This window comes from Lactuca serriola, chromosome 7 (genome assembly GCF_051521515.1).
Source record: "Lactuca serriola cultivar US96UC23 chromosome 7, Lser_US96UC23_V15, whole genome shotgun sequence".
Lineage (NCBI taxonomy): Eukaryota > Viridiplantae > Streptophyta > Magnoliopsida > Asterales > Asteraceae > Lactuca > Lactuca serriola.
In genome coordinates, this window is record NC_136414.1 from 95,900,006 (window position 1) to 95,910,945 (window position 10,940).

At 32.4% G+C, this 10,940-nt stretch overlaps 1 protein-coding gene across 1 annotated transcript; it reads right to left on the minus strand.

Annotated features, from left to right (window-relative positions):
* Window positions 1-311: 311 nt before the first annotated feature.
* Window positions 312-4,664, minus strand: SR45 (arginine/serine-rich 45). Its single transcript, XM_079009495.1, has 12 exons — window positions 4,377-4,664; window positions 4,213-4,281; window positions 2,953-3,041; window positions 2,720-2,766; window positions 2,540-2,620; window positions 2,269-2,437; window positions 1,625-1,859; window positions 1,475-1,537; window positions 1,033-1,149; window positions 869-935; window positions 738-775; window positions 312-627 (listed from the first exon to the last, which is right to left on the minus strand). Exons 1-12 carry the CDS (start codon window positions 4,568-4,570, stop codon window positions 528-530), a joined length of 1,269 nt encoding a protein of 422 aa, XP_078865621.1. The 5' UTR covers window positions 4,571-4,664; the 3' UTR covers window positions 312-527.
* Between the last annotated feature and the right edge of the window lie 6,276 nt (window positions 4,665-10,940).

Consider the following 10,940-nt stretch of genomic DNA (forward strand, 5'->3'; position numbering starts at 1 on the left):
ATGCCTCTTCAGAATGCCCTTATTCCATATAAAGCTATTATTTCCCCAAAATGAATATCTCAATAACTTAAATGCATTTAGAAGTGATGGCATCTCATGTAAGATTAAAGAAAAGGCAACCACCAATCGACACCATGAAAAGACAAATAACAATGACTCCTAAAAAAGAAGTTAGCTAAACTGAGACAAGATTATATTGGCTCTACAAGTTGAGTAATTTTTAAAACAGGACTGGATTCCACAGTGTAATGCTTGTTTTTTTCTCAAAATCCTAAATAAAACCAAAAAATGTGAGCACATCCAAGTACAAATTTGGCCAAAAACCAGACATGCATAATCTTCTTTATGTATCTCAAGAGTAATAAAAGACTGAAGAAGTATACACATGAGTTGTATCAAAGTCAAGAGAACAATTACTCACACCCTCAGTTTTGTCAAACTAAACAAATCTAAACATGATATGATCGATATCCCCATTCCCCACCAGAAAGAAGCTCCTCCATCATATCCATGGTAGTGGTGGAGGCTCAAGGCTTACGTGGTGGTGGTCCTGGTGGAGGTGGCGGTAGTTGTGGTGGTGGTGAACTGCTACTGCTGCTGTTACTGCTGCTCCTCCGTCTTAAAGACCTACATCATAAACAACCACAAATACACATGTGTTTTTTAAACATCATTAAACAAACAGTAGAAAAAATAAGAAGTCATGAATATTAATATATTATTATTATTATTATTACCTTTTAGGGCTGCGACTTCTTGATATCTTTCTTGTCACCTGTTACAATAATAACAAAGAGAGACACAATTCAGTAATAATGAAAGAGGAAATATTTTGTAAAAGATAATTTGGATAAAAGTTCAGTCAAACCTTTCGTGGACTTGGAGAGTCTGAGTATGATGATGACCTCCCACGTCTACCAACTGGTGGTCTTGCCCTGTTTATAGAAAATAAAAAAAAATAATGGGTTGATTATATTATAAGTTATTATTATCGATTAAAAAAAGAAGGTAAATGTTGGAAAAGTAGATTACCTTCTTGGTGAAATTGATTTGGAGCGTGAACGGACAGGTCTTCTGATAGGCGGGGATCTGCTACGCCTGCGGCTCAGAGAAGATCTTCTGGGTGGACTCCTTGCTCTTCCTCCAGAACTAAACTCAAAAAAAAAATTCAAAGATATAAAAAAGTATGTAACAATGAATTAGAAACAGAAACTACAATAAATAGCAATGCAATATAAACACAGCAGTTTTCACTGTTATACTTTAGTAGATTTTAAAAGTATAATGTCCTAATAACAAAAAATGAAAGTATAATGTTACAATGCATCAATCAGAAGAAAAAAAAAATTTGAAAAGTATATAAAACTCTAGTAGAAAGAAATAAAAGTGAGATGCTATAATACACAAATAAATGAAAGTATGTTGCTATTTATTGAATTTAGCATTTTTGATATAGTAAAAAAGTTAAGATTACCGGCGTCTTGGCGGTGGTGAACGCCTTCGAATTGGACTACCGCGCATTCGGCGTGGAGAGGCCCTATCGCACATACATTTAGTGAAAACTTATAAAAAAAAATTAATATGATTTTTGAAAAGTAACAAAAAAAAGAGAGATTAAATAAACCTAGGAGGTGATCGATTATAACGTCTTGCTGGAGGAGAAGGGGAGCGGTTTCTAGGAGGAGGCGATGCAGGCCGCCTTCTAGGTGGCGGTGAACCGCCGCGGCGGTAAGGAGACTCCGCTCGTCGTCGAGGAGGTGGAGGAGAGTCTACACGGCGGCGGGGAGGTGGAGGAGACCCTCTCCGGCCTACAGGAGACCTCCGGCGAGTTGGTGATGGAGGTCTACGCCTGGGAGATGCTATTAAGAGAACACAGTATGTAAGTAGAAGTAGAACAAACACTTTAGGGCTATTTTCAATGATGAATTCAAGAAGGGCATTTATGTCTTTTTACTGAGAGTAAAAGAGAGACCATGTCCCACCTTTTTTTAGTCAGACAAAAGTTTACTGTCTCTGCCCCACCTTTTGAGTGGAACAAAAACTACAACTTTTGTCCCACTGACATCTGACATCATTTGATGATGTCAGATGTCAGGTCATATCCCACCTTTTTTAGGTGGGACATGTAGACTGTTACTTTTGTCTCATTAACATTAGTAACACTTTGTCCCACCTTTTCAGGTGGGACAAAAAACTAAAACTTTTGTCTCATTGACTTTAGTCACAGTCACAATCCAATGCATGTCAAACACAGTACAATTAGCATACCAGCTGTTACACGCCTTGGTGCATCTTTTTCAGCATCAGCGACTACATTATCATTTTTAGCAACATCTCTCCTTGAAGCAGTGGGCAAAGGCTTAGGAGGTGGTGAAGAAGCCTTTTTCCTCTCAGGTAAAGTGAACTTAGCTTGAACAACTCTTCCATCAATTTGAGCCTGTAATATTATTAATTTACCACAACAGAATGAATTTAATGAAGGAATATATATATTTTGTAAAGAAACAAAATGTTTGTAAATTATGATGATGACACGTACACCATCCATGTGTAACAGGGCTTTTTCAGCATCGGATCGTAACTTGAACTCGACATATCCAGACCCTTTTGGAAGATTAACCTGAAAAAAAGTGTAAAGCTTGTCAATTAATTGCAAATTTGAAAAAAAGATTTGTAAATAGTGTGTATGTAGAGAGAAAGGATATAATTAAAATCTTACAATGTGATCCATAGCCAATTGTACATGTACAACTTCACCAAAGTTTCCTGTTTAAAGAAAAAAACATAATAGACCAAAATAGTCATTCTTTTAAAAGTAAACAATGTCATTACGCATCCTAACAATAAAGCTACTAGATATCTTTTCAATTACAATAAAAAGTAGTATAAACCCGAAAGATTTCATCTAATTAGGAGATAACTGCTAGGAAAAACAAATATCAGATGTATTACCAAATATTTCTTTCAGATGGTTTTCATTCACGTTCCTTGTGAGTTGACCAATGTGAAGAACAAGTGATTCAGGTACAGGAGATGTTTTCCTGTAAGAAACCAAATGTGAACATTAGCACAAAGAGCCTTCATAGATATACAAAAGCAATAACAATGTCACTGCATATATGATATATGACCATAAGAACATGAAAACAAACTATATTTCTCAAGCAACATACAATACATTCACTATAGTTTATCTAACAAAAACTGTTGCAATATTTTTTATACTTTACATCCATATGCATTCTCAGTATAACTATTGGAAAAGCAAGTAAATTAAGTTGTATATATATCATAGTTGACTCTTGTCTTCAATCAAACTCAAGATAGTTAGAAATCTAGTCAAAGGTGTAGCCTTTTAATAAATACAAGACAAATAGCAGAAAGAGAATTGTGTTGATCTATTTTGTGTATCATTTAGTGGCCTTTTAATATGTGTAACCAAAACCATACAGTAACAATGAGGTGAATCAAATTAAAAAAAAATAAAAAAAAATAAAAGTATAAAACAGGGGAGAGTAAAATAATGAGTTTAAAATTGTTGAAGGTTTAAAAAGATTTAATGGTTTGAAGCAGTAAAGCTTCAGGGAATGTTATAGCATATGCCTTTTGTTGTGTCTTAATACAAAAATCAAGCTACACAATTTTCCATTCTCCACTTTTTAAACTTAGCTAAAACAGAGTAACCTGTAGAATGATCAACTACAAGTCGAATACTACCTTTTCACTCATGATGATTCGCTTTAATCCTAAATTGAGCTTAGAAAAATCACCCTTTCAGTTTCCTGAATACTATATAAAACAACATGAAACACCTGTTCTTTCCGGATTCAGACAAATTACTTGAAGCCCAGAAAAATGCTTAAGTTTTCGATAAGTATGCACCTACTTCAACTTCAAAATAGACAAACACAGCTCCTAAAAACTTCAGTCGAAACTAGGATTCAAAATAGATGCACACAGCTTCTAAAAGCTTCAGTCAAAACTAGCATTTAGCATATGAAGAACTGATACGGAGTTTGGTACAGTATTATACACCTAAAATAGTATATTTAGGATGGGTGTTAGCCAGTAACTTATTCCCAAAACGTGCAAAATCCAAATCAAAGTGAAACCAGATTAGGCAGAATGTAGCTCATGTTCAAGAAAGGTGGCGTTTTACATATAGAAATATCAAAAGAAGTAAAATAAAAGAAACTAAATTAGCATCGTAACCTTGGAGGTGGAGAAGCCCTCTTAGATTGAGGTGGTGGAGAGCGTCCTCGCCTTGGTCCATCACCAGCACTGAAAAAAAGGACCAAAACCTCAGCATTACAAAACCCTAAATAATCATTAAACATAAAAATGGATATGAATAAGTCTAACTAAATAAAGTAAACCTTTTCTTTGGAGGAGGGCTACGACTACGAGAGCTGACACTGCGAGACGGAGAAGAAGAAGAAGTGTAGGATCTGGAGCGAGATCTAGAACGAGAGCTTGAGCGAGAGGATCCGGATACGGAGCGAGAGCGGGAGGATGAGCCTGAACCAGACCGCGCAGGAGCCGCCGGACGACCACGTCCTGGTTTCGCCATGCGCAACAGTCCTGATCGGAAACCCTTCAGAGTTCAGACAAACCCTAGCAAAGAATAGGAGTGTGATTTCGATTGTTAGGTCGACGATAGCTTGTGGGTAATGAGCCCAACAAAAATCTAGGCCCATATAAAGACTCTAAAGTCTCTCATTAAATTGATAAATTGTGTCAAATCGTATGTTTAATTTTTATTTTTAAATAATTAATTTGGATTTTTCTTGTAATACTTTTTTAAATCGGACCGTTGAAACCCTATTTTTTAACTTCCTTTGACCACATTCATTTGAAACTCTCGTGACTTTTCAATTTCTTTACAACAATATTATAAATAAGTTAAATAATGTTCTATAAACAAGAAATGATGTTTTATTACAATGTCTTCATCTCACATCGATGGTGAGAGTAAACAAAAGAATGTTTCCTCTTCTATAAATTGGAAAGGTTGTGAAATGTTTCAAAGGGACCAAACCATGAAAACTTCCTCATGCCTACCTTTTGTAGGATTTTGAAGGTATTATTTGGTGAGATTGTCTACATTGGCAAGTGTCCAGTTAACTTTTAGAATTCCAAAAATGGTTTTGAACCGAATTTTTTCAGGTTGAAACTGTGTTTCAGTTAGAAAAAAAAATTATGCAGTTGGGTATATTGAGTTGAACCGGAGCTGGAGCAAATTTGGACCGATAAATGAATCGTTTTCCTTTCACAACAAACATTTGAAACTTCCATGATTTTTCAAATTATTTCTAATAATATTATAAATAAGTTACATAATTTTATATAAATATAAAAAAGCATCTACCTAAACCTAAAATTATAACTGTTTAAAAAGTCAATTTGATTCAAAAGCATGAAATATATACAAATCGGGTTTCACTAGAAAAAAAATATATGTAGTTTGGTATATTTAGTTGAATCGGTCCGAGTTTGATCTATTTGGACCATAAAAGAAGCATTTTCCTTTTACTACATACATTTGAAACTCCCATGATTTTTCAAATTGTTTTCAATGATATTTTAAAAAAGTTACATAATGTTATATAAATATAAAAAAACATCTACCCAAAAATAAAATTATAATTGTTTGAAAATTCGATTTGATCAAAAGCATGAAATATATACGCAGATTATATTTTACAAATGAATTCGTTTTATAATGAACTTTTGAATCTTGAAAATACATATAAACAAGCTTTCTATATTAAGTACCTAACTGAATTTATGATTTTAGAATTGGTCAAAAAGTTATTCAATAAGAACTTACTTTTTTAGATAGCAACTTACGAGATTATAGAAAAATGAAACTATTGAACAATAAAGAAAGGGTAAACAAAAGAAAGGGTGTTTTACTAAATAAGTTGAATAATGTTTTATTAACAAGAAAGCGTGTTTTATTACAATGTTTTCATCCCCCGTCGATGGTGAGAGTAAACAAGAGAACGTTTCCTTTTCTATAAATAGGAAAGGTTGTGAATTGTTTCAAAGGGACCAAACCATGAGAACTTCCTTATGCCTACCTTTTTAGAATGTTGAGGGTATTTTTTGGTGAGATTGTGTTTATTGGCAACTGTCCATTTAAGTTTTAGAATCCCGAAAATGGTTTTGAACAAGATTTTTTTTGGTTCAAACAGAGTTTCAGTTGAAAATTTGTTATGTAGTTTGGTATATTGAGTTGAATCGGTATGAGTTTGATCAATTTGGACCGATAAAGAAAACATTTTCCTTTAAGCACATACATTTGAAACTCCCATGATTTTTCAAATTGTTTCTAATAATATTATAAATAAGTTACCTAAACATAAAATTATAACTGTTTGAAAAATAAATTTGATTCAAAAACACAAAATATATAAAAATCGGGTTTCAATAGAAAAACGTTATGTAGTTTGGTATATTAAGCTGAATCGGTCCGAGTTTGATCAATTTGGACCGATAAATGAAACATTTTCCTTTCACCACATACATTTGAAACTCCCATGATTATTCAATTTGTTTATAATAATATTATAAGTTACATAATGTTATATAAATATAAAAAAATTCACCTAAACATGAAATTATAATTGTTTGAAAAATCACTTTGATTCAAAAGCACGAAATATATACTCGATTATATTTTATAAATGAATTCATTTTATAATGACATTTTGAATAATGAAAATACATATACACAAACTTTTTATATTAAGTACCAAACTGAATTTATGATTTTAGGATTTAACAAAAAGTTATTCAATAAAAACTTGATTTTTTATAGCAACTTACGAGATTACTGTAAAATGGAACTATTGAACAATAAATTTTTTGGATAACGTTTTATTTTTATTATTTAATATTTTATTTAACAAAATGAAATTATTGACAAATAAAGAAATGGGTTTAATTAAAATGTGTTCATCCCACGTTGATCGTGAGAATAAACAAGAGAATGTATTCTCCTCTATAAATAGGAAAGAATGTAAAATATTTTAAAGGGACTAAGCTATGAGAGCTTCTTTGCATCTAATTTTGTAGGACGTTGAGTGTATTATTTGGTGAGATTGTCTTTGTCGACAAGTCACCAATTAAATTTCAGATTTTCGAAAATAATTTTGGATCGTATCTTTTAGATTTGGATCGAGTTTAATAAGGATCCGAGTGTCTTCTAGCTAAGTTAGGCAAACTCACTTCCATTGGAGGCCGAGTTTAAGTAACATGCCGAGTATTTGGTTGTGTTAGCCAAGTTTTACAACTATGTATGTAATACAATTTAATGTTTTAACCTTATAAAAGACGTCACTATTATCATATGTTCTACATAATTATGGTAATATTTATGATACAAAACATTTTTTTTACTATTTAAGATAAAAAACTGTCTCTATTATCATATGTTGTACACAATCATAAAATTTAAGATAGATAAAAAGATGTATCTGTTATCGTATTTTCTACATAATTATAATATTTAATATAAACGTTTTAATTTAATATGAAATTATTATTTAATAGATAACAATAATGATTTATTTATTTTTAAAAATTAATTTTTTTTTCTATTTTAATCATACAACTTTGTATATGCAAAACAACTTCAAGTTCCAACCTTATCTCTTATAATATGGTTCAACATAATAACAATACTAAAAATCATTTTTTATATTTTTTATGAAATTATTATTTGATTGTTAATAACAATGATTTAGTTATTTTTAATATAAAATATTTTTTTATATCCCACGCAACGCGCGGGCATTTTCCTAATATATATATATATATATATATATATATATATATATATATATATATATATATATATATATATAAGATCATCGCCTACATTCCATCCAAATTAGCCATTCCTTTGAAGTTTCAGGAACTAGACTTTTACTCTCTAGGTAGCCACCGACCACCTACCACCAAAAAACCCAACAATTCCAACAAAACCCACACACATATCACACTTCGTTATCCTTTCCCCTTTCCATCCCCTTTTTCACCAGACATTTTTTCGGTACGACCCACCAGTAAACATCGGAGAAGATGAAGGGTTCTGACCAGATCTAGCAACCATCACCATTTGCCTCCAGTAACCACATGTAAAGAGCACCAAATCAAAGTCTCAATTCAAAATCTCACATATGCGAAAAAAGCTCCACCTAAATCCATCTCCTTCGTATTTTCCGACTAATCTACGAGTTGCATGTATGATGATGGTGTCGTTGTAGTTTCGTCGATGGAGGCGTTCAGATCTGATATAGATACAAGAATGTGCGAATTTGAAGACATGAGCTTCGTCTTCCCTTCCAGGTCCATAAATCGATGTGCAAATCTTGTATAAGGAGGTGCAAATTTGAGACGACGACGACTTTTAGTAGGTCATCGAAGACTATGGCGATGGCGACATTAGAACTTTAGAGGGAGATTGTTTCCGATGGACTCCAATACACATACGATGTCTTTCAGTCGTTACGGATGCAAGTGATAAGAGAAAGGGGTATGACAAAAGAATATGAACTGATGATGAGTGAAGTGATGGCGGTGGTGGCTCCGACAATGATAGTGGTGGCTCCGACGAGCCATCTCTCTCTACCTCCAAAGATGAGTTGAAGAAGATGAATGATGAGGATTGAAAGGTATAGGTAGGATTAGGGTAGAGGGTAAGTGTTTATGGTGGTGGGCTCATTTTTTTTCTTTATTTTTTATTTTTCTTTTAACTTGTTATTAACAAACAAAACAAAGAAATATATCAAAAAGAAATAGAAAGGGTAAAATAATCATTTTATATTTGTTAGGGACGGTTCGAGTGAGAAAAAAAAAACTTTATAAGGGCAGTTTGAGTTAATTTTTGAAAATAAGGACTAAACGTGCAATTTAACACTTGGATAAATGACGAATTGTGTAATTTACTCTAGCTTTTACTTTCTTATAGATTAAAGAGTAAATTACACGAATCGTCCAAGTGCTAAAAAATACATTTAGTCTTTATTTTTAAAAATTAGTTCAGACCGTCCCTGGGCTACAATTTTATTGCACGATTAGTCTCTATCCTCGTTAGCCGTTAGTGATTGCCATTAAAATGCCCCACATGCCTTGCACACATGGGCATATTCATCTTTTCAGGTCTAATACACATGAACCAATATATGGAACCTTCAGTTTATTAGTTTTGCTAAATATTTGACACTAAGCGGTGTTTTAGTTCTACACTGTCCTCACTCACCAATATCCCTACCTCCTTCATCTCTTTTCTTTAATTATCTCTCTCTCTCTCTCATGTCATCCTTTCATGCGCTTCAATGTTACCAAAAACAAATTTAACACATATCTGAATTGCAAAATGAAGAACCTTTAGTTTTATCGATTTTGTTTAATTTGTTGTTACATTAAATATTCTTTCAATTTACAAACAAAAATGAGAACTATTTCAGACTCTAGACACACAAATACATACCTATACCGAGATTAATTTGATTTAAACAAAAAAAACATAGCTCAATATCATAAAGTTGTAAAGTCAAATATAACTAAACACACACATAGATGATTTCAAAAAGAATCTTGCGTAATGATTTAAGAACGAACAACAACTAAAAGCATACACACATACATAGATGATTTCAGAAATAATATTTCACAATGATTTAAGAATGTAAAAACAGAGTAAAGAAACTTCAAGGTATAAAAAGTAAAAACCAAACACACATAATTGTTGTTGAAAATACCCATGCCTTCAAATGCTTGCACATCAAAATCAACATTTAATTGCTAATGAGGGGATGTGTTTCTTTCTCAATGATAATTTCATTATTTTAGTGAATCACCAGGGAAAATCCGTTATTGTCTTCAATTTCATTCCAGTTGTGAGGTTGTATGTTGTTGTACCATGTATAAATTGTTGTGTCTACTACTGCTTGCAGATTGAGCATCTCCTTAAATCATACATACAAAATATATTTTTTTTAAAAAACTCATAAACCTCTTCATCTCCTTCTACCTAAATCGTAAATAGGAAAAACGATAAACCCTAAATCAATTTGGTATTTTTAGGAGACCTACTTGTTATATATCAAAAAATATATGAGACCAACATATGCTACTGGTGGTGGTGAGAAGATTCATTCAATGCACTTCTAAGGATAAACCCCCAAACCCCACCATTGATTCTTATGGAGAGAATGAGAGAGTGTCTGGGAAGGCGAAAGAGATAAACACATACGAAAGAGAGAAAGATAGAGAGAGAGTATGTTTTTAGTTTAATAGGTGAAGGGTATTTGACTTGAAAAGACAAAAATACCCCTATTTGCATGGCACATGAGGCATTTTAATGACAACCACTAACGGCTAACGACGGTAGGGACTAATAATGCAAGAAAAAGGACAACCTAGGTACGATTCGAGTTAATGTTTGAAAATAGGAACTAAACATGCCTTTTGGCACCTACACAATGGAAGATTCGTGTAATTTACTGTAGATTAAACCTAGGTTTTTTAAATGTTAGTTTAATACATGTTCAAAAAAATCACCTTCTTGATAATCCCAAAACAAAACCAAACTACCATTTAGGTTTGGTTTGATATATTGTTTTAGCTAAGAATAAGCAGAAAAACCACATGGACCAAACCAATCTAGATCAGACTGAATTACATATAAATTAGCCAATTTTCAAGTCAACATAAAAGCTTGTTTCGATTTTTGGTTCCATCGAGTTCGGTTTTTACTCAAAACAGGACCGAGATTTTAAAAGACATTTAAATTTTAAACCCAAAATTGCAATCCTCTAATTAAAAAAAATAATAAATAAATAAATAAAAAACAAGAAACCCCTTCTTACCTTCTACGTTCGACATCGATTACCCAAACAACAAAACAAACCCTAAAAAATTGTTTATCT

What these genes read in the sequence shown, in the direction of transcription:
- SR45 (XM_079009495.1), bottom strand. Translation starts at nt 4,570, where the DNA reads ATGGCGAAACCAGGACGTGGTCGTCCGGCGGCTCCTGCGCGGTCTGGT. An exon ending in CCATCTGAAAGAAATATTTG is followed by an intron (nt 2,767 to 2,952) that starts GTAATACATCTG and finishes TTCTTTAAACAG; the next exon opens with GAAACTTTGGTGAAGTTGTA. An exon ending in AAATCAATTTCACCAAGAAG is followed by an intron (nt 936 to 1,032) that starts GTAATCTACTTT and finishes TTCTATAAACAG; the next exon opens with GGCAAGACCACCAGTTGGTA.